Raw genomic sequence first — 22,167 nt, forward strand, 5'->3', positions numbered from 1 at the left:
ACAGCAGAGGCAAGAGTAGATTTGGAAGGACTCATGCTGCAGGAGACACTCGAAAACAGACTGTCTGTGTTTGCTTTGTTACACGGAAAATCAATACATAACAGCAAATCAGTTTTGGAAAAGTCAGCATAGTGATGTTAGATGTTCTAGTTGCACATAATTAGCTTCAACACAGAGAAGAATGCAAGCCTTATTGAACACCTCTCATTCATGGTCTGCCTCTAGCTGGATAGAAAATCTGTGAAAGAGAGAACGGAAGCTGAGGAAGTGAACGGGTGAGCAGAAAAAAAAAGAAAAAACTGAAGGCAAACAAGAAGGACAAAGAACAAAGGAGGATGTGCAGAGTTGCACACAATCAGCCCTCAGCGCTGATTCCCAGACAAAAACACAGACAGTCAAGACACGGGCTGTCTGACAGCCTGCCTGAAGTGGTGTCACTCACTCACATGAAGAAAAAAAGCTTGTTTCGGATGGATGACAACGAATATTTGACACTAGCCACTTAGATTTGAATGGGTTCAAAGAACTAATGTGACAGATTACATGTATTTGGCATTATGTACGCACATGTGCTGTACATGTATGTAATGTAATACACACAGTGAGTGTGCCACTGTATGCTAAGACCCGTAAGAGGTGCGAGTGACAGAGGCCAAAATAAGTGATAAATGCAGCTTGATTTGGAAGAAATGTCCCATAGAAGCCAGTGGAAAAGTGGGAGTGTGATAAAGAGGAAAGGTGGTAAAATAATAAAAAATAAGATGGACAGAAATTTGTGTCAGATCTCCCAAAAGTACACCCTCACCTCCCTGTAACCTTCCAGCATCTTAAAAACATCTCCATTATTCATACCTGTAACTCCCATCTCTATTTATGCAAAGGCTGCGAGTGTGTGCACTTGTGTTCTTTGAAATCTAGGTGAGAGATGCTGGTATTCGGAGGATTTTCAGTCCACGCGTGAGCTGCTGTATGCGCAGTATTGTCAGCAGAGGGCTCGGTAGGGAGGAATTCCTGTGATTCAGCTCCCCGAGGAGAGTCTTCCACATTTCCCTGTAAACACAACCCGTTTTCCTGCTGACAAAGTCATGAAACAACCCCCTCCCCCAGGGTGCTGTGCTACAGGATATAGATAGAAAACTGAGGCAGGCCATGGCCCGTAGCCCCGTGCTGGGTGGAGGAGAGTGTAAGAGAATGAATGAGGGGTGTGAGAGAGAGAAGGGACTGATGTTTTTGCTGCTGATTGCAGCAACAAAGTGACGCCCTGCACCTCTTTCTGCTCTTCTTCCAGCCTTTAACACTTCTTGTCTCTCGCTGCATCCTTTCTCTTTCGCTCTTCCCACACCATCCTTTCATCTCTTCACCTCCCCTTATAGGTCTGTCTCTTCACTGCTCTCTCCTTCTTCTGCAATATGTATCGTGGACTACTTTGTCAGGACTTTCTTTTTTTTTTATATTTCACGACTCATAGGGGAGCGATCGCTTGTCAGCGTGCTGCAATACTGCCGACGGCACCTCGTTTCACACAAGCTCGATTGATTTCTACATGCATTGGGGAAACAGAAGCCTAATCCTATTGAAAACCGCTATTTAAATTTCAGGACTTTAAGGTGTGTTGCTGCTGTGCACACAGTTGGCTTTGCCTCAGGGGATTATGGAGGTAGATTGGGAGACAGATAAGAACCAGAAACATAAAGACACATCAGTATTTCTGTATAAAATAAAGCCTTGTAAATAAAATTGAGTGAGGTACACTTTGTCCCCAATTAAAGTGTCTAAGCAGAGTTTGATAAAGAAGAAAATTAATGCTATTATTATGGGACATAAATGTCTGAAAACAGTGAAGTCCTGCTGTCATGTACAGTAATACAGTGTTGGTAATATTGTTCCATATAGACTCACTTGTATGTTATCATGGTGCTGATGGGCTCCATGAAGAAAGGGGGCTCTAAACCTTGACCTTTTTGCCCTGCACTCCTGGGACAACGTTGACGTTGAACAGCTTTCTTCTGGAGGGAAAGAGTTAAGAGCAATCTGTGAGATCATCACTTTTAAGACACATCCGCGATCAATGAAGCCGCTCTGTTGCGTAAGCACGTGTTTGAGTAAGCATGTACGGGCGCTCACACGGGGTGTGTGTCTTTGTGTGAGACGTCAGCAGTGTGTGACAGGACAAGGTCAGCCAGCGCTCGCTAGGATCAAACTAACATTTTGCTACAACTTGTGACTTGTTTGCTTGTGTGTTGATGAGTGTGTGTGTCCGTAGATGTCTGCGCCTGTGTGAGTTGACTCAGCAGCTGAGACTCAAGCTCCTTTCCTGCGGCTGTAACGTGAGCGGGCGCCCACTGTCTCTCGTCAGTGCCGGGTTGCATCAGCAGTGCTCTGTCATGGCAGCTGACAAAGAAAGATGGCTGAGAGCCACCAGCGAGAGTTTGATACCACCTGAAATACATGAGCGCGCCTAGCACTGTTTTTCTGAACTAGTAACTGCCCCCCAAAAAGTTTAATTTCAGTTCATCGCTTCCTTTGAGTCGTACACCCTGGACTTTAAGTGTAGCTTTACAGACTTTTGTGCTCTTCTAGTACGTTTTCTGCTTCCATATGCAGAATCTGAACCTCCACAATCCCCTCCTCACAGATACATGACAGGCCCAGCACTCAGACTTCAACAACAGGAGCAGAATATTAGTAATTCTTAGTCTCTCTCCCTTTCAAATAAGCAGCATTAATACAGCTTGAGTTGTTTAAAGAGGCCTAATGTCTAAGTAAATTCTTAACGTAGTTCGCAGGTTATGTATTCTTGGTGAGCATTTACTCCTGCAGTTGGTTAAAGCACATATATATAAAAGTATTCTAGCACTCTCTAGTGGTGAGTGCTTTAAACTGCATATTTGCTTAGAGTTCAGTCACAGTGAGGTAAAGACCGAACCAATGGAAAATAAGCGTAATCTATAATCACAATCGCCACCAGATCAGAAGATGAGATTCATGAGAGCCTAATCTTGACTTTGTTCTACAAATGAGGCCCATCGTGTGCTTACCTGTAGCTGTACACTCATCGCGGTCCACAGGTGGCATCACTGACTCATCTCTGTCTCGCCTCCTCTCTCCTGACTCAGTGTGTCTTCCAGGTAACTCCCTGGCGTCTCTGTGTTCTGTCTGACACTGTTTCCCTCCTGGTTGGACTTCAGAGTAAAGGTGCTGCTCTGGCTCTATCATATTGTCACTGCTTGTGTCAGTGGCTGCCTTTTCCCTGCTCTCTGTTTCCACTTCCAATCTGACCTCCATCACAGCTACTCTGCCCTCTGCGCTCCTCTCCAGGTTATCAGCTGTGTTGTCACCCGGGACTGATTTGGTCTCACATTGCAGTGAGTTTTCTGCGAGGTGCTGAACATCCTGAGAGCGCTCAGCTTGGCAGTGGCTCACCTTGTGGCCTGCCCTCTCTAAAGATATTGACATCTCTTTTGGACGGAGAGCAGGACACCCTGCTGATATCTCTTTATTCTCACTGCACGGTGGGTGTTCAGCTTCTTTGATTTCAGGTGTATGAGCTGCAGACTCACTCTCTTCTCTCTCTCCAGGCTTTTCTTCCCTTGTACTGCAATCAAAGATACTTGTTGTAGATAACAAGCTCACATTTCTTTCTAAACTAATGTTCTTACTGATTCCCAAGAGCTGCACCCCTGCAATGGGACCGGCCAGTCCTCGTTCATTTAGCAGGGTCGCATCCCTATGTCCTCTATCCTGGATGTCACGCTCTGTGTTTGACATTTGTCCCACACCTGCCTCAGTCATACTTTCTGAGCATGTCTCCTGTCTTGCTACAGAGCCACTGAGGTGCATCCTTCCAGTTTTGATCGTTTCAGACTCTGCTTGCTGAGACAGCGTCCCCACAACTTCTCCTCCACTAGTGGCCTCTTCAGTGGGGTTGAATAGAGGACACTTCCCCTCAGAGTGACTGCCTTCAAGTTCATTTCTGCGGATCTTCCAGCTCACTGTCACTTCCCTTTCTTTCTGCGTGCCTGATGTTCTGTTATCTGTCTCTTTATTTATTTTAAGGCAGGGTGAAACTGGGTGACGAGCCAAGGAAGGCTGCTCTTCATGGGTATTAGGGCGCTCTGTAGCGGGGAACAATACTTCATCAGGAACCTCGTCGTCTGGAGAAAGAGTGCGGATGAAAGACGGCCTGATTTCATCAGCGGATCTATGAGTGAAACGACAGATTGTGCTAAATTTATAACCCATGCTTTTCACTCAAGACGAAAAAAACCCCAACAGAATATCATAAATACATGCTAAACCTCAGAGTGCTTTCCTTTGTGTTAACCAGTTATATACGTTTCTTTAAGGGAAAATACCAAAGCAGCAAAATGTTCTTTTAACCCCTGAACATTTCTGAGTACATGAAATATTCTCAAGCATGTCATATGTATATATTAAGCAGTAAACTATGATAATAACCATAAAATACTATCCACATTCCCCTTGCTACTTACTCTCTCCAAAGTGTAGCTTCATGTTCAAAAAGTCTCTCTGGTATTTTAGAGGACAGGGTGTCTCCAAGGGACAACAATGCGGCTGTCTCAGTCACCTCATGCTGAGTTAAAGACAGAGAGCGGCTGGACTGGTAAGCAGGGGGCTCAGAGAGGAAATAAATCTGAGAGCGCTGATAATAGGCTTCATTCTGAGACGCCTGCGTTTGGAGCGAAGAATCCCAGCAGGAGGAGGAACAGGAGGGCCGAGACAACGGGGAGCAATGCGCTGTCTGCGAGGACTGATAGCAGGCTGGAGTCTCAGAGCTCTGCCGACGGGTGGAGGAGTCGTGGTAGGGGGTGAGAGAGGAGCACACCTGGGGCCTGAACCAAAACATTGGAAAAGGATTTCTGCCACTTGTCCTGTTTTACACCTACATTCAGTACATTTGGGATTAGAATATATTGCAGGAGTGTATAAAATCATGCCTCATTTATAAACCGATGCTTCAAAGTCCAGCATGTCACCCTGCCCTTGTTTATACTAATACACTGTATTAAAGTGCTGACGTCACTGTGCAGGCCAACATGCTTTTGCACCAATCTGCTGAGGTAAATATTGTCCCTCTGCCTGCAGTAAGATAGTAACAACACAGATACACCATCTAAACACAAGTGCATGTTTTCTCATCTGTGTGTTGCTTCTTCTTCTTCTTACCGGTCTGTGTCTCTGCTCTCCTCCTGACTCATGCTCCTGCTGCTCTGAGCCAAAAGCTCCCTCTGGCTGCCATGATACCTCTCCATTACTACATACACAGCCAAGGAGAAAACATTAACTCTCCAGAAACAACTATGACACTAAGTATATGACGTAGTAAATAATGTGTACGATACATGTAATAGAGCAGTAAAAATATGGAAAGCTCGTCTACTACGATTACATCACGTCTCCTCATTTTAGACTTCATATATACCACAAAATGGCATTTTTAATACACAGTCATGTTCTATAAACCACACTTGGTAGTTAAAGCCAGTTATGTCAAGCAGTACTGTGCGTCAACGTGATTTATCAAGCAGGCTCGTTTTGTTCAATTACTCAACTCTGCAACACCTACAAAGGCTAAAAATAACAGACCGTATCCTCGAGCAACGTGAAACTCTTGCTACCAATGTTTTACAGTCACTCCAACAGTTACTTAGCCACGACGCTGCTTAAAAGCGCCAATTAAAAAAGAAAGAAAGGAAAAAATCTAATTGCAAAAGGGCTAAAATTGGCGAAGAGACAAAAAATAACAAGCAATGACGTTAATTTTATGAACATCCATTAAGCAAATTACATGAAACCGGATCACTTGTCGCTTTTGGTTCACAATATACTGCACCAAGCTTATGTAAAAATATTTTTGCCCTGACTGACTTTGCCTGTGATCGTAGGAGAAGCTGCGGTTGCGTCTGGCTGCATGCAGACTCTGGGCCCGCAGAGCAGCCAGGATCTTCTGGGCCGCCTGGGACAGAGGTCCTGAGTACAAGCTGCCGCCAGACCGCTCCATGTCCTCCCTGTCAGCAGGGCCTGCTACTCTGTCTCTACCTGACTCTTCCTAAACAGGACAAAGGGAAGAGTGCGATCAGTTACACAACAATGCAGAAACCCACTGATCACACATCAGACTACAACAAGTATGCTGGTAACCTCCAGAAATAGACTTAAATAATCTTACATTTAAAAAAAAAAAAATACATTCCATGAAGCTCCATAAAGATTTTTTTATTTATCAGATGACTTAAGACAAAAAGACATTTTAGAAAATCACAAGACAGAACAAGATACTGAACTCTGAAACTCCTCTGATTAGTTTATGTAAAAATTGTTTCAAATAAACATATTTAAATGAATCCCAATCATCACCAAAGCAGCACTGCTCTTATACAGCCAAAATTTTCTCCCAAGCCGAGTCCTCTCCAGAAGACGAGTCAATGAAGACTCGAGGGATTGACCTCCAACTCCTGCACAAACCAAGTGAGGGTCCAGATTTTGAGTGGGGTCACACTGGGCCAGAGCAGGCTTAGTTAGTAAAGCTCCTGCACTGAAAGCACACAGTGTGCTGATCAGATCTCCTCAGACTGCAGAGCACAAGTTGAATCCCTCGGCAGAGAAGTTAGACAGAGTTTGAGCAGGCTGTAAGCGCTCCTCATTCGTTCTGGCAGGCTTTACTGCTGCCCCCTCTCTGCAGCCATTTTGCCCTCCAGATCCTCCACAACTTTCTTGAGTAACTGCGAATCCAAGTGAAAGTAGATGTATAATTCTCTCTCCCGCCTGAGGAGGGCATTGCGATCCAGCTGAGAACGCTTGGCTTTAACCTCCCCCATGATTTCCTGCATTAGGTGCTGCAAACTCTGCAGCTGAGCCTCTGTTTCCACCAGCTTCGATGTCAGCTCCTGCAGAGACAAAGGAAGAGGGATGAGACACGAACAAAGATCTAGACAGCAGCACTCTAAGTGAGCACAGACATGAAACTATGAGACAGCTGAATCTTTGAATCTTCGTATCAATATAAAGAAAATTCTACAAGTTAAATCATCATGGTGGAATAGTTGTTATTTTGTTATGTTATTAAGTTTATCCATCGAGGTGCTCCATGTGATACTGAAATGACAGCACCTTATCACATATGCATTTACTGTGGATGACAAAACAGCAAAATTCTATGTAGATTTCAAAGTGCCAATTTATGACGATTACAGTGACAGACATGGACAACTCGTCACTGACATTAAAAATAAGGCTGCAACTAACAAATATTTTGATTAAGGATTCGTCTAACTGCTGTTTATTAATCTGATGCTTATGTTCTTGATGTATCAGTTAGTCTATAAAATGTATATGAAGAATAAAATGAAAAAAGAAAAGGGAAAAAGTGCTAATTACGATTTCTCAGAGCCTAAAGTGACATCTAGAAACTGCTTGATTTTGTCCACCCAATAAGCTCTTTCAATAGAATTAACAAATTATTATCATCTACGCATCATCTGTTCCCATTAAAGAAAATACAGCTGTGCATGTGTGAGAAAATTGAGAACTATTCACTCAGAACTGTCGAGAAGTTGAGCAAGAAAATCTAAATATTCTGAAGCAAATGGGCAAATACAACCCTGTTCCTGATACTAAAGCTTGTGGGGAGGCATGTCAAGCTTAAACCATTTATCATGCAGCGCTGTGATACCCAACATGCGTGTGCTGACATTGTTATATATGTGAAAAAGAATAAAACATACTGTGCTACCAGCTTCCCTCACCGATAGTGACGAGTGACTCAAAAATCAACTGACTCACATTAGAGATTGCCTCTGAAACTTTTTCTCTGCATGGTTGACCAAGATGACTGTGCATAAAATAAAAGGAAACAAGCCCACCTGTGCATTTGGACAGAGCAGCTCCTGGTCGGTCGTGGCCATTGGACGTACCTGCGGCCCTAAGACCAGCTGCTGGAGCTCTGTGTACACTGCCCTGTGGAGCGCCTCACAGTCGCCATTAAGACGAGCAGCTGTGTAGTCCTGCTCACGGCTAGCGCCGGCCAGGGCGTCTCGGGTCATCTGAAGGTTGCCTGCGAGGTCACGAGCAGCCTGGTCCAGTGCTTCGTATGTCCGAAAAGGCTCCGATCGACCGTGGTCTGAATCATGGTCGAGGATCTGGAGCAGTCTGAGGGAAAAAAATGCATACAGCGATTAATTATAGTCCAAAATGAGGCCCGCATTTAAAGAAGAATAAGGAGTGCCATGGACACAAAGCAGCCTAGATAGCACAAAGGCACTGCAGAGGAGGTGAGTGAATAATCCTGCTTTCTGTCTGCAAACATTCCCACGCCACCGAACAGCAACTATGGTGCAGTGAATGAGTAAACGTGCTGAGATACATTCTGGCCACAGTCTTTGTACTTTTCTTGTGCCTCATCCATAACGAAGAGCAGGGTAGCTGACTATAATACAAAAAAGTATATGAGTATAAAAAGGTTGCAAAAGAAGTTTTAGTGCTGAAGCAGGTCTGTAGTACATAAAGCTCCAGTCTTCTCACCTGCTGAAGGCTGCATCCTTGCAGCTGATGATTGGGTTGGGCCTGGGGTTGACAGTCAGGTCAGGGTGCGCCAGGGACTCGATTCTGAGGGTTGCCGCTTCACCTTCCTTGACCAGTCTGCTGTTTACCTCTCCCAGCTGCTTAAGACACGTCCTCCACCTCCTCAACTCCACCTCCTGAGCCAGGCGCACTAAGTCAAAGGATGCCTTCTGGCGGAGTAGGTAGTCTCGTACCTGGAAAGAAAAAATTCATTTGACGCATTTCCATGCTGTCTAACAATGACAGTTATGTGGTGGTTCGATGTCTTGCGCACGATTCTGACGGTGCATACAGCTGATTAACCTCAGATTAAATTTGTGGTTACTTCTTGATTTGTTTGATCTATTCGGTAAGATGGTCAGTCATAAAGCTTGCTTAAATTTTGTTTGTTGAAAAGTCAAATGCAAAGGGGAAAAACATCTGGTATCTGTAGCTGTTGCAGATCAACGTTACGAACTCTAGCTTTCAACACGTTCCATGTTCTAGAGCAAGAGATTTGAAGTCTCGGCAGCTCAATCACAGCTGACCCTGATCTGCGAAAGAATTGTTTTTCAGGAAAAACTCAGGGAGAAATATGTGATATCGACGACTAACCTGATTCTGCCTGGAGGTGTAGTAATCCTGCCTGGCCAGCTGCAGAGCCAGGTCTCCCTTAACTACCGGCACATTGAGCAGCCTGGCTGACTCCCTAAGCGCAGCGGGTACTGGTCCACGGAGCAGAGCCTCCAGCTCAGCCTCCACCATCTGCAGCTCCTTCCTGGACACAACCTCACGGACATGCAGTGAAGAGGAGGTGGAAATGCTCTGGTAGAGTGAAGAGAGAGATATGAAGGAGAGCTTAAGCGAAGAAGCCAGAGGAGTAATAACTGAACACACAATGAGAGCAGTGATCCTGTTTGCAAGAGACACAAAATATATAGCATACTATGAATGTCTGCTTTACCTTGGTGTGAGAGGACTTCTCAGACAGCCAGTCCAGACCAGCCTTGACACTCTTCTCCTCTGCCATGGCCTGCATCAGTTGGTGCTCGGCCACAATATGAGACCACTGAAGTCTGGCCATCTCAGTCCTCCTGCGCTCCACCACTCGCTCTTCCCTGTCTCTCCCCTTGTGCTCATTCTCTTCCTCCTCTTTATCTTCGCAAGAACTGAGGTCAAGGACCTGAAAGCGCTCAGAGCAAGAAGTCTCAACAATGTCAGAGATGCCCTGGAAGAAATGCTTCTGAGTGAAGGAAGTTAGTGTTTTAGTGTTCAGCTCCTCCTGATGCAGGTAGGGACCCAAGGACATCTGAGAGAGGAGCACAGAGGGGCTTTTGGAAATAGAAAGGTTTGATGAGGCCACAGGTTCTCCTTTTCCTTTTTGCTTGCCTTCTGGCTGAACTGGGAGATATGAGGCAAGATTGTTCACCACATCTGTTAGGTTTTGCAATTGAGCGTTGGTGTCAGCATTCTCAGCTCCAATGGAGGCACTGGTCTCCTTCAGCTGATGTGCAGCGCTCTCCAGCTCTGCATTTAGTCGTAGGTCAACATCTGCACGGGAAGTGGCAACAACCTGCAACCTGTTATAGCGTCTCTGCTTCAGTTCTTTCTCCTTACGCAGTGCCTGGAGCTCTGCCTCCAAGTCCTCTATGGCTACATCCCCCTCTGATGCAAACACGGAAGATGAGGATGAAGAAGATGACCCTAAGATGTTTGCACTGCTCCCATCTGGAGGTCCAACGGTTTTAAGGACCTCGCCCAAGGCTGCTTCATCCAGAAGTGGTTTTCCAGACTTTCGTAGCTCCTGAAAAGCACGCGCCTCCTCCGTGGTGAGAACATTGCTCCGGTTGAGGGTCCGACAGACAAAGCGCAAGAAGTGAAGGTTCTCCGGAGCACAGTCAAACAGCCAGTCGAACTCAGATGCCTTCAGTGATGATGCGCCAGGATAACCTAGACGGCCAAGGGCCTCCACAAACTGGCCACCATCTAACATGGTGGTTCAGCACTCTGTGCCCGCTTTGTTTTTGTGCTAGTCAAATCACAAAGCAGCACAATGGTGGATATGGAGGATTAGGTGAAGACCAACACAAAAGAGAGTGAGTGCATACATTGTAAAGCATATTCTCGGTCTGTTAAGACTATGGATGTCCCGAGTGGATTTGCATCATCTGGATAAGTAATAATTCAGGCATTCAAAAATTCTGTCAGCTAAATGTCAGTGAGAGTAGACTAAATATTGGAAAACTGCGATATAACGCCACACAATTCAACAGCACCATTACAAACAGCAGCAAGTTGAATAAACACCTCCCTAAAACAGTTTCAACTAAATCTGCACATTATTCTAACGATTTGTCTTGCAACGTAAGAGTTAGTTACGTTAGTTAAGTTAACGTAACAACTTAAAAGCAGCTGACGCTTTATCACAGTTAGTGTTACGTTGACATCAGCGAACCGTTGCCGTATATTAAGCCGCAGTTCACCGTTAAGATAAACCTCTCTGACAGACAGTTCCAACAACGTTAAACGGTTGTCAGCGTTTTCGTCAATAAATGCTGATTAATTAATTATTGCTGGGATTTACGTAGCCTGACAAAGAGCAAATATTCACTTCTGTAGTCTGGTGAAAATATCATAACGCTATTGTGTTTAGCATCCAAACAGATCCGTGACAACAGCAAAGCTAAGTTAGCTAGCTAGCAAACAGTTGTGGCATTCGTACTAGCCAGTTAATAGCCTGAGGCTATAGCTAGCCCGCTAACCGCTATGGTTCTTGTCAGTCGCGTCGACAGTAATGTGTTTCGTGTGTTATCTTACCAACAAAAGTCACACTTAGAAATGAAGTTTTACTATATATACTTACAACTTTATTCAGGAACTCCGTTTTGTTAGCATTCCGTCCTAGCCAGTCTGCCCGCGCGAAACATCCAAACTCGGCACGCAGGGACAACGTGACGTACTGCGTCATACGTTAGAGGCTGCGTTCAACTTCCAACCAATCAGACTCAATGCTTGACGCTTGACTCTCGCTTTCTCTCCACCCACGCTTGCATCGACTCGTCGCCGCTCGCTCCTTTTCCTGTGAGCCCACTTCTTCTGCCATTTCTTTGTGGGGAACGATAACTGGTAAGTCACATGGGGAGAGGCTGATGGGGCTATGTGTAATGTAACTTGCTGAAAAGAATAAGATGACCTGCTATTGTAGGGGAGGGGGCGTAAGGAAGTATACGGTAGACCGGCAGTCCACAGCAAGGGAGTTCACTTCTCACTTATGATGTTTACAGTTTTATGCTGTTTGCTTTTTCGAACTTTACAGGTAGTTAACTTTTTATTTACATCATCACACACTACTCACTGACATCGTCTTTCACCTGTCTCTCGGCTGAAGATTTGGTTGGGGTTATAGATAGGCAAGTATTGGTTAGTCTGCAGGAAATTAATGTAAGTGTATGTGAAGTGCCTAAAAGTGATGGGCACTTAGTGACTGTGTGTGTGTGTGTGTGTGTGTGTGTGTGTGCAGGCATGTGTCTGTGAGGTGAATGCATTCCTCTTCAATTACTGGTTTTGGCATGCCATATTTTGGATTTACTGCACTGCACATGCCAATATTATAAGTTCAATCTGAATGTAAAATCTGAGACGCTATCAATTCAAGACTTAACAACATAACTGTGCTGCTTTGATAAGAAGACACAGGCTGCGATTTGGACTCACAGTATTACTCGAGTTGGTTTCACATACCTGCTGAGGCTGAGTTGAATTATCTTTTTAATTTTGATTGAGAATCTTGTGATTCAAGTAGGCTTTCCTGGATCCTCAGTTACAGCTTTCGCTCGAATTCACTTCATTCACCCAAACAAAGAATCATGGTCCAAGCTAAGACGTGGATCCTGGCCAAGCACTTTGACGGCTTCCCAAAGGACAGCGACTTTGAGCTGAAGGTGGAGGACCTGCCTTCGCCCAAGGATGGGGGTAAGATGATTTTTATCTCTTAATTCTCTCTGCTTCGTCGCTGTTTGCTTGACTGAGCCCCACACAGAGGAGGGAAACATCTGCATCATCTGTGTCCATTTAAACGCTGTTGTTTTGCACTCGTTGTGTTTCAGAGGTGCTTTTGGAAGCTGTGTTTCTCAGCATCGACCCGTACATGAGGTGAGTGGGATCACGTCTTAATCTATTTAATGCTACAAAGTCATGCAGGGATCCAAAAATGCATCTAAAATGTGACGTTTGTCTCGTCAGGCCGTTCAGTCGGGTTCGCATGAAAGAAGGCGATGTGATGATTGGAACTCAAGTGGCCAAGTAAGGAACACACACACACTCACACACACGCAGGCATGCCGTTTATCCGTCATGATGTGCCGTGCTTGTTTACTGAAACAGAACCGTTCTGCACCTGCTATTAATTACTGAAGCCTTTGATTCGCAGAAAGCAGGAACAGACAACTGAAATGTTCTTGGCAGAGACGCTCAGTCTGTTTCAGGGCTGATAAACACGCAGAGCACATTAGTCGCCTCAATAGAAGCTGTTCGAAACCCACATGTTGCGTATTTTCTTTGCTTTGTTGTTAACCAAAGTGCTTAAAACTCATCTGCTGCGTGGTTTGACATCATGCGCACACTTAGACACGTAAACGGAAACACATTAATTGACAGTTTTGTGCTGCGTCTGTGTGCCGTTCATACGGCATCAGCAGCAGCAGCAGCCACCGTGCCACCGTGCACTCAGGTGGGAACAGGTGAGAATCACTTGCCCTCGTCTTATCCTGTTTTTCCACAGAGTGATCCAAAGTAAAAACCCAGCATTTCCCGTGGGAAGCCATGTCGTCGGTCGCTGCGGTTGGAGAACCCACACAGTCTGCGATGGGACGGACCTCATTCCCATCATGCCCGACTGGCCGCAGGACGTGTCGTTGTCCCTGGCTCTGGGTGCCATCGGCATGCCAGGGTAAGACGGATGTCTGCCTGCATGGGTATGGATGGAAAGCAGAGGAGTTCCAGAAGTAAAAATCCAATCTGTTTTCTCATAGGCAGTTTACTGTGACTTGTTTTTTTCCAACATTTACGACACGATGCTGAATCATTGTGACAAAGCAAATGCACAAAAACAGTGCTGGTTCAGGAATCAGAGGTTAAGGATGCATGACATAATCACTTCAGGAAATAAAGGAAGTTGTCAATAAGTGTGTGTAGCAGTGGGGTTGGGTTAGAATACTCCCATGTGTGACCTATTATTCGGAAAGTAAATAGCTAACCTCGCTGAGTAAACATAAGATAAAACGGCTAGTTTCACTGCTTATCTTTAAGGCTGATGAAGGGAGGGGGAATAAAATAAAATGGGAAGGCTCCAGATGTTTTGTAGGAAGCAATTACAAAGAGTTTACATCATTAAAGTCCCAGAGGCCGCTCACGCTTTTCAGGTTCTGGTGGTTGGATTTTGCTCTTTCTCGTCCTCTCCAGACTGACGGCTCTGTACGGGATCGAGGAAGTCTTGGGACTCCAGAAGGGCGAGACCCTGCTGGTGAACGCGGCAGCGGGGGCGGTGGGCTCCGTGGTGGGCCAGATTGCCAAGATCAAGGGCTGTAAGGTGGTGGGTTCAGCGGGGTCTGACGCCAAGGTGGCTTTCCTCAAAGAACTGGGTTTTGATGAGGCCTTCAACTACAAGACTGTTGGTTCCCTGGAGGAGGCGCTGAAGAAGGCTTCTCCAGAGGGATACGACTGCTTCTTTGAAAACGTAAGTAATGGGGGTGTCGCTCCAAACCGGGGAGTCCTGCTTTACGTGGTTATTACACCCCCAGATGTGGGTACTTCAGTGTTTCAGCTTTCTCTAACAGTGTGGGCTAAAAGTTTAAAACATTATTGATATTCTCCTCTTGATTTTAGGTGGGAGGCCCTTTTTCAACTGCTGCCCTGCAACAGATGAAGAACTTCGGAAGAATAGCCGTGTGCGGCGGCATTGCGACGTACAATGACAGTGTGCCCCAAACAGGTGTGTACTTCCCTATTTTCATTTTCTACATCATTAGTCCTGCTATTTTTGTCCTCTTTAACTCTACACCTGCTCATGAAAACAGTATTTAAATGCAGTTTAATCATTCACAACTTCAGACGTTCAGATGATTTCATGTTTTTTCCATTTCCATTGTGCTACTGAAATGAGAGAAAAGGTGCATAAAGACTTTTATCTTGAGAGAAAGTGTTTCCCTGCAGCTGCCACTTCCTTTTTTTTTCTTCCTCTATCCCCCCCTCTTAGGACCATACCCCCACCTCACCATGATCTTCAAGCAGCTTAAGATGGAGGGCTTCCTGCAGAGCAGGTGGGAGCACAAGCACCCTGAGTCCCTCAAGAGGCTGATGGGCTGGTTGAAAGAGGTCAGTGACTGCAAAAGAATTTATAACGATGCTGGCTCTAATTCAGAGTTTTTATGTGTCTTCAGTAAAGATTTGATGTCAGGTCGCAGGGCCGCCTGTGTCCTCTGCTTCAGCGTAATGTTCATGATTGACTCATTCTGCAATTGCAGGGCAAACTGCAGACTCGGGAGCACATCACAAAAGGCTTTGAAAACATGCCAGCCGCCTTCATGGGGTTGCTGCAGGGAGAGAACATCGGGAAGGCTATCATCGCCACCTGATGCAGAAACACGGGATCAGTCAGAAGAATCATTATTATTAATATTTAACACATTATTACAGCATTCATACATGAAGGACTGAGCAATAGACACAACTAATCAGCTACTTTCATACTAACATGACGCCCATGTAGCTCAGTAGAGTGTCGCTGTAAGCGCGATGACAACAAATTATGGCTCTTACATTTAGTCTTTATAATTCAGATTGTGTTCAGGAACTGAGCCGCTCTGCTAGGTTTTTGATTTTCATTCATTTTGATTGAAATGCATTTAAGAAATAAAGGCAACATAAAACAAATGAGCAGTTTATTTATTTATTTAAAGGGATTGGTGACATACATTTCTTCCTCATATGTTGCTACCATTAATAAACAAGTACTTTAGCACTTGCTGACAGTTTTAACTAACTTTCAGAGTTTTGATCACCATCCAGACAATCGTCCTCGCATTTGAGAGACACCAGACTGATCGCTCTACTTGGACAACATAAGAGTCAGTCTGTTGTTCCAGCAAGTGCCCGGTGAGCTGTGCAGATCTGCTGCTGATGCGTTCACACATTATTCACTGTAATATAATTAACCACGTGTTTTAGATTAAGTGAGGGCATTTGTGTAGATAGTACATATGCGGGCTTCATATTGCAGGCTGAGTATCTATATAGTATAAATGTGGTATTTATTAATGTGTGTTCTGCTGCATTTGAGGCCCGAGGAGAACAGGGAAAAGAAACCACCGAACATGTGTGCTCCTCTCAATCCTAAAATGAGTAGAGTGCAGATAATAGAGCAGGCACTGTTAGCTCCTGTGGCCAAGTGCAGCTTTTTGTTTCATCAGAAAACTGGCTGTATTTTTAGACACACATTTGAATTTCATACGGTCATGGTGGCGACGAGAGGCCCGGCTCCATGGTTACGTAGGCTGCTGTTGGTCCAGTGGAATAGCGCAGGGTTTACCCACTTTGCTGGAGAGGTGTGGAGTTTTTATGCCATATACTGCCGGTTCAGTAAAGTCAGACCAAACCCAAAACTTATCATTAATGACACTGTGGAGCATAGCTTCCTGCTCAAGTGAACAACACAATGTGATGCTTTAAAGAAGTGTTTTGTAGTAAAGTGGCCAAGAGTTTTTTTCTGTAAAATGTAGCATAGCAGAAATTCTAATTACTGAAATTTAAAAGAATCAAAATGTTTTATGAATGTCATTGGTGTAACATCATCATAACCTGCAAGTCACCGCTTGTGTAAAGTCACTACATGGTCAAAAACATTCATTTGTTTCACAATAAAGAAATAAACTAGGGATGTATTGTAATACTAGTGTAGACTACATGTTTGGAAAAAGGTACAAACCCAAACGTTAAAAAAAAAAAAAAAAAAAAAAAACCTCGAGCGGTGACGTTGTGTCGAAGTATTACTGCGCTGGAATCGAGCTGCGCTGACTCAGTCGTTTACGGTAAAGCAAGAATTTGTCAAGTCATTGTGACTTGAATTAGCGTTTAACCTCTTCGCCTGCACTTAATCATTTAGGAGACACATTATATGGTATACAATAAAAATGGATAAAGGATCATTTAGATCCTTTCATCATTGAATTAATCTACAGCCTACTCTGTAGCATTTTTTTTTTTTTCGATGAAGTCATGATGACTTTCATATCGACAGGTCACCCAGACGATATCAAAAACACGTAGAAGAACTTAATAAGCGGACCGTGAGACAAAATTTTACAGTATATCCAGCATCATTCATCGGTGGCGATGGACTAAACATAACACCAAAAAGCGTCACATCATGTTGGTGTAAAGTTACGAAAATGCAAAATGTTACATCATTCATAGCCTTCAGAATAAACGTCTTTAATAGAGAAGGCTTTGCAATACACAATACTGAATCAAAACAAGTACACATTTGTTGTGATATCTTTACAGGACCAAAATGCAATTAGAGTTTATTCAAGCATTTCATTGGCACAGGACCCCGTCGTTTCAAGGCTGTGTACAGCTGCCATTGTTTTCATGAATGCGCCTGACAACGACCCACTTTTATTTTTTAAAGCAGACTATAACAACTTCCGTCGTGGTTTGGACTACGGATGAGTAACTTGACGTAGCTGGAATAAAAGCGCGACGTGTCTCTTGAAACCAGGGCATTCACAGACTCAGCAGTGCGTCCACAGACACGTTCCCTTAACTGTAACCATGATACACACAGTGGAGAATTTGGTAAGTCGCATCCTGGTTGTTTTCTTAATTCTACTGTTTACGGTTGTTAGAAGCCGCCATTGTAGCAAGCCGGCAACGTTCGCTATTTTTAGCTTTCTAGCGTACGCGTGGTGTGATGCTTCCTCCGGCCGTGCAGCCGCGCGCCCGTTTCTCTCGTGACCCATTCTCCACATTAGAGGAGTGTATTATCTTGGGTTTCCAGCCTGTTTGAGTGACAAAGACGAACCTTAAGTTAGCTTAAAAAAAAACCTCCGATCGAGACATAATATCCACAGTAGCGCTCATGTAACGTGAAGGGGTCATTCGGCATGACTAACGTTAAGCTTATATCACTAGCCGCCACCACGCGCGCCGCTGTGGACTTTCGCCGTCTTGCAGAGAGGCGGGCAGACCATTAACTTAACGCTCGGCTGCGGTAGAAAAGCCTTTTGGACCGGCTGTCTGGCATTACTCATGGAAACAACGCGCCATAGTGCTAACCGAACGCTAGCTGTGAATCAGGCTGTACTGTTAGCTAATAGTCGCGTGCTCAGATGCTAAAGCTCTAACCGCGTGTAGCTAACGTTAAACGCTCGCGCATAATGTTGAACGGGGGGCCATCAGCAGGGCCGTAAGTCCCCCTCCACAGGTTGCTTTAGGACGGCCTGGTAACGTGTGGACGGTAATGTCTTTTTCAGTGACAAAGCACGTCAAGATCTACAGTTTATTGCCGGGAGCGGGTGCCCTGCCCCGCGATAAAACCAGTTGAGCAACACGCCTCTGATCATAGTTTAGAACCGTTTAAAAAAAAAACGCAAAGCTTATCTAATTATGTAGTTTAATAATTGATGAAACTTCAAGAGTTGTGGTTTTATAAACATTTTTCTATAGGAGTCATTTTGTTTTCTATCAGCCCGTCCTGAGCAGCTAGCTTGTCTTTTTAATAGATCGATTAGGTCAATGAATGATTGATTCAGGAGGTTTTTTTTTCCTCTCCTCTATGACAGTAAACAGTATCTTTAGATTGTGGACAAAACAAAACATTTGAGGATGGAAACATGACATTTTTCACCATTTTCTGACATTTTATAGGCCAAACAAGTAATCGATTAATCAAGAGTCATCAGAAGTTTAATCAGCGAGTAAGATAATCATGAGCCGCGGCCCTTTTAATGTACCTGACTGCCAGCTCCTCAAGTCATTTTTATAGCCCAGCAATACTTCAAAGGTTATAGATTATATAGAAATGCTTTAGTTTGACAGAGATGATGAGATGAGGGGTCTCTCCTCCAGGACGTCCACTCATGGTGTCAGTGTTTTTGTATGCAGGGAAAACAAAAGAAGCGGCTTTTCTGTAAATGAGCTGCGTTTTTTTTGTTTTTTTTTTAGGCCTGTTGGGTAATAATGGTTGGCTTGTCTTGCAAACAGCATTTCTGCCTGCCGCACACACAGAAAGTGAAAGCTTTTAAGTGTAATGAAGGAAATGTCAGCTTTAAATGTGCAGTGACAGCAGCCAGTCACCCACAGACTGAGTCAGTAACTGCAGACGGTCGGCAATGAGGAAAAATAAATTGTACATCAACAGCTTTCCAATTAAGATCTGCAGTCGCCAACGTCAGGTTGGTTAATCCATCACAGCTCGATCGAAAACGAGTAACAGGCGTGATCTGTGTCACATGTTCTGCAGGACGAATTCAAGTCCTTCCTGAAGAATGCTGGAGACAACCTGGTGGTGGTGGACTTCTGGGCCACATGGTGTGGCCCCTGCAAACAGATCGGCCCGCTGTTTGAAGTAAGTCATGATTTTGAAGTCTTGTGTCAGAACAGTTGGAAAAGGGACGGGCACAGTGGTAATCTTCTCTAAACTGGAGTTGTTTTAAGTCAGCAAGACGTTTTCAGAGACCGTTGTCTCCTTCTTAAATCCGTGGGCATGACGTATGTGTGTAAGGGAGTCCTCTCCTGAGGGACTGATGCTGCTCGAGGGCAGCAGCTGCAGCATCTCTTCAGAGAGGCTGAGCGTCGCTCAGGCAACCTCAAGCTGCTCCAACCTCAAGTACCTCGCTAACTGGAAAATTTCATGTCTGCTCATAATTTGATAAATAACTGAACCAAGATTTCAGACTTGTAGATAATGATGCACAGTCATCTGGCAGCATGCGCATCCCGTGTGTCACAGTGTCTCAATTGTGATTGGTCGGCTCTTTTTGCAGGAGGAGTCAAAAAAGCCTGAGAACAAGAACGTGATGTTCCTGAAGGTGGACGTGGATGAAGCTCCGGTAAGTGTGTGTTTTGTCCACCGGTCTGTTTACAACCACCGCCGCTGCTAGTAGAGCGATCGCCAACGCGCAGCATCACACGCACAGGGATGTTTGTTAGAAGTCAAGACCGTTTCGAAAGGTGTTGTGTAAGAAAAGCGTGACAGAAACCGTCCTTTTCTGTTTTTCTAAGGCGTTGTCATGTGTATAATACTCAAAGCAATGTGGGCTATTCATGGAATCCACTTCACCAGGCCGTGTGGAAGCACAGCTGACCCGTGACCCACACGCAGAGTTTTTCTGTCTTTTCTGCGCTACACCATCGTGGAACGAGAACAAACCCTGCTCGCTTGTTTTTGTATTTAAATCCGGGGCATAAGACCCCAAATGAATAACCTGTGAGCCTTAAACATTAGCAGCATTGTTAAAGAGGCGCTGCAGCTTTGGGCAGAAAGCCTCGCAGACATGGCGGCTCATTGCAGACTCGTGCGTTAACCCCCTGACACGCGTTGTTTGGAGGGCGAGGAGCTCTTGATCCTTGTCGCCTCCCCAGTTTTCAGCAGCAGCCTAAAAGGGGCTTGTGACACTTCTGCATGGTTAAACAGCAGCTGTGTGCTAACGTGGAAAAGCTGGCTGTTGAAGTTATTCCACTGCTTATTTGATTTAAATGTGTTTTAAAATCTGTGCATCTCAACATGTCGACGCTCCTTAAAGAACAGCCTCGTGGAGCTTACAGTTCGCATTGGTCTGTTCGTCTCACGCGCGTCAGCTTGAAGAGTCCCTGCTCAGCTGTGTTTTTTGAAGTCCGTACATCTTACCGTTGTTGCCTTTGCTCTTTTCAGGATGTCAGTGAATACTGCCAGATAAGCTGCATGCCCACATTCCAGTTTTACAAGAATGAAAATAAGGTAAGCAACGCGTGCAGATACGGAAACACTGACCCCGCCTCTTCTATAGCCACAGTGTTCGCTGAAATGTCTGACCAGCTGATGAATTTGTTCAATATTTGCTTTTCTGTATTGAGGCTGTTAAACCGTCTGCTCTGTCTTTCAGGTGTTCGAGTTCTCAGGTGCTAACGATAAGACGCTGACGGAGAAACTGGCCGCCCTTAGGACATAAAGACCGCAGCGGCCACCTCCATACATGCTTTACTCAGACATCCCTTTTTCACCTTCTGTACAATAACCAGCAGGTCTTCAGCTCCACAGCAGCAATAACAGGTCATTCCCCTCATGTACTGGTGGCGTGCTGTAATCCTGTCAGTTCACTGTGTGCGTCGACTCGTAAACAAAAGACTGAAAATTGACTAAAACTGGACTTTTAATTCTGTTTTCTATGAGATTGACTTTGCTCCTGGCTAATTCCTGAACTTTCTTTGTTATATTATGTGTCCAACATTGTGGATTTAATAAATGAGGAGGAGATGCAGGAAACTTTGGACTCGTTTGATGGACTGCTTGCTGTGAGAGTGAAGAATCAGAGCAGACAGACAGGCTTTAATGGTATTTTATGCTTTAATAAAAATGTGAGCATAGTTTACACATATACATTGGACAATCACATCAATAGTTTTTACACATCGTACAAGTATATAGCAGCATATGTTTAATACTGTTGAGTCTCTATATGAAAAAATACAGCTTTAATTTACAAAATGGTTCTTGCTTTGCCTTTTGCAGAGAGATGAGAATGAATGGTTTGGAAATAGAAGTGTGTCAGTTAATATACAACAGTTCCCTTCATACGACGATTCACGCGGAGCCGAGCGAAACCGTTAGAAGTGATAGTATCCTGATTTCCTTTTCCTGCAAAGAGAAGGACAAACTTGATTCAGAAGCAGGAAACCAGCATGCATGTTAATACTCTGCCCTGTCTCTGTCCCACTGTGAGCTATCAAGTCAAGGAAGCGCCATGAATCTGATATGAAGTGTGTTCCAAGGTCGGCTGACAGTGAGGGGAATACACGCTGCCAGCTGGGAAATTTGCATCTTACTTATTTCCTCCTGTAAGTACAGAAGTTCCTCATAGCTGCGCAGAAAGTGGCGGACAAAGATGCTTTCAGTGGATGACTCGTGTGAAGCTCGTCGGCCTCAGTTTCAGTTTGACAGCACGAGAGCGAGACGAGCGCTCAGTCTGCACGAGTGACTGCACAGCAGCAAGACGCCCAGTCAGTGTTTACATTCAGCCACAGTGATTTGGACTTTGGCATGTTAGCAGCACGTTGGCTCTTTATTAACCGTCATAAAACACTTCATATTTTATTCTGGGGGTCATATTATGTGCAGCAACTTCCTCCTTTACCATCAATTAGTGGTAATTATTAAGAAAATCTCTTAGTTATAGAATACATGCAGAGAGCCAATATGCTGCTAATATGAATGCTAATAAGCAGCTAGTTAAAGGTGATTATCTGTCCTTTGATATTAACTGTTTCCAAAATCCTTTTCTATACAAATCTAGCTGTGCATCACAATCCCTTCACCACGGATGTGAAACGACTTCATAAACTTATTTCATTTGA

General features: G+C 44.6%; 5 protein-coding genes across 8 annotated transcripts in view; 2 read left to right on the forward strand and 3 right to left on the reverse strand.

Annotated features, from left to right (window-relative positions):
• poln (polymerase (DNA directed) nu) overlaps positions 1-6,022 on the reverse strand; it is a 51,417-nt gene extending 45,395 nt beyond the window's left edge. The window contains exons 1-3 of the mRNA XM_070993788.1: positions 5,890-6,022; positions 5,188-5,275; positions 1,952-2,006 (exon numbers count right to left, since the gene is read on the reverse strand). Of these exons, the coding sequence (XP_070849889.1) occupies positions 1,952-2,006; positions 5,188-5,275; positions 5,890-6,022 (276 nt within the window). The remainder of the gene's footprint in view (positions 1-1,951; positions 2,007-5,187; positions 5,276-5,889) is intronic.
• A 195-nt stretch (positions 6,023-6,217) lies between these two features.
• On the reverse strand, positions 6,218-11,515 carry haus3 (HAUS augmin-like complex, subunit 3). Of its 2 annotated transcripts, none has more exons than XM_070992676.1 (6): positions 11,423-11,515; positions 9,524-10,588; positions 9,175-9,384; positions 8,542-8,774; positions 7,884-8,169; positions 6,218-6,908 (listed from the first exon to the last, which is right to left on the reverse strand). In XM_070992676.1, exons 2-6 carry the CDS (start codon positions 10,550-10,552, stop codon positions 6,681-6,683), a joined length of 1,986 nt encoding a protein of 661 aa, XP_070848777.1. In that variant the 5' UTR covers positions 10,553-10,588; positions 11,423-11,515; the 3' UTR covers positions 6,218-6,680. The 2 variants fall into 2 exon arrangements, with proteins under 2 accessions (XP_070848777.1, XP_070848778.1); XM_070992677.1 differs by having other exon boundaries at positions 6,544-6,908; positions 7,935-8,169; positions 11,423-11,492.
• An 83-nt stretch (positions 11,516-11,598) lies between these two features.
• Positions 11,599-15,488, forward strand: LOC139351075 (prostaglandin reductase 1-like). Of its 3 annotated transcripts, none has more exons than XM_070992739.1 (9): positions 11,599-11,685; positions 12,380-12,531; positions 12,666-12,711; positions 12,802-12,861; positions 13,340-13,507; positions 14,020-14,293; positions 14,443-14,548; positions 14,813-14,931; positions 15,081-15,488. In XM_070992739.1, exons 2-9 carry the CDS (start codon positions 12,426-12,428, stop codon positions 15,189-15,191), a joined length of 990 nt encoding a protein of 329 aa, XP_070848840.1. In that variant the 5' UTR covers positions 11,599-11,685; positions 12,380-12,425; the 3' UTR covers positions 15,192-15,488. The 3 variants fall into 3 exon arrangements, with proteins under 3 accessions (XP_070848840.1, XP_070848838.1, XP_070848841.1); XM_070992737.1 differs by having other exon boundaries at positions 11,619-11,685; positions 12,359-12,531; XM_070992740.1 differs by having other exon boundaries at positions 11,647-11,685; positions 12,386-12,531.
• Positions 15,489-17,280: 1,792 nt separating this feature from the next.
• txnb (thioredoxin b) lies at positions 17,281-21,079 on the forward strand. The gene is made up of 5 exons (XM_070992741.1): positions 17,281-17,412; positions 19,079-19,183; positions 19,602-19,667; positions 20,489-20,554; positions 20,700-21,079. Exons 1-5 carry the CDS (start codon positions 17,389-17,391, stop codon positions 20,763-20,765), a joined length of 327 nt encoding a protein of 108 aa, XP_070848842.1. The 5' UTR covers positions 17,281-17,388; the 3' UTR covers positions 20,766-21,079.
• Positions 21,080-21,144: 65 nt separating this feature from the next.
• The window catches only part of svep1 (sushi, von Willebrand factor type A, EGF and pentraxin domain containing 1), a 78,575-nt gene continuing 77,552 nt past the window's right edge, over positions 21,145-22,167 (reverse strand). The window contains exon 49 of the mRNA XM_070992735.1: positions 21,145-21,451. Within this exon, the coding sequence (XP_070848836.1) occupies positions 21,421-21,451 (31 nt within the window). The 3' untranslated portion in view covers positions 21,145-21,420. The remainder of the gene's footprint in view (positions 21,452-22,167) is intronic.

The sequence above is a fragment of the Chaetodon trifascialis genome, chromosome 23 (assembly GCF_039877785.1).
Source record: "Chaetodon trifascialis isolate fChaTrf1 chromosome 23, fChaTrf1.hap1, whole genome shotgun sequence".
NCBI classification, from domain to species: Eukaryota; Metazoa; Chordata; class Actinopteri; order Chaetodontiformes; family Chaetodontidae; genus Chaetodon; species Chaetodon trifascialis.

Excerpts from the sequence above, each read along its gene's own strand:
- haus3 (XM_070992676.1), bottom strand. The coding sequence starts at position 10,552 with ATGTTAGATGGTGGCCAGTTTGTGGAGGCCCTTGGCCGTCTAGGTTAT. Across the intron at positions 9,385-9,523 it reads AGAAGTCCTCTCACACCAAG|AGCATTTCCACCTCCTCTTC; the intron begins GTAAAGCAGACA and ends TCACTCTACCAG. Across the intron at positions 8,170-8,541 it reads AAGGATGCAGCCTTCAGCAG|ACTGCTCCAGATCCTCGACC; the intron begins GTGAGAAGACTG and ends TTTTTCCCTCAG.
- txnb (XM_070992741.1), top strand. The coding sequence starts at position 17,389 with ATGATACACACAGTGGAGAATTTG. Across the intron at positions 19,668-20,488 it reads TGGACGTGGATGAAGCTCCG|GATGTCAGTGAATACTGCCA; the intron begins GTAAGTGTGTGT and ends TGCTCTTTTCAG. Across the intron at positions 20,555-20,699 it reads TTTACAAGAATGAAAATAAG|GTGTTCGAGTTCTCAGGTGC; the intron begins GTAAGCAACGCG and ends TCTGTCTTTCAG.
- LOC139351075 (XM_070992739.1), top strand. The coding sequence starts at position 12,426 with ATGGTCCAAGCTAAGACGTGGATCCTGGCCAAGCACTTTGACGGCTTC. Across the intron at positions 12,712-12,801 it reads AGCATCGACCCGTACATGAG|GCCGTTCAGTCGGGTTCGCA; the intron begins GTGAGTGGGATC and ends TTGTCTCGTCAG. Across the intron at positions 13,508-14,019 it reads GGTGCCATCGGCATGCCAGG|ACTGACGGCTCTGTACGGGA; the intron begins GTAAGACGGATG and ends CGTCCTCTCCAG.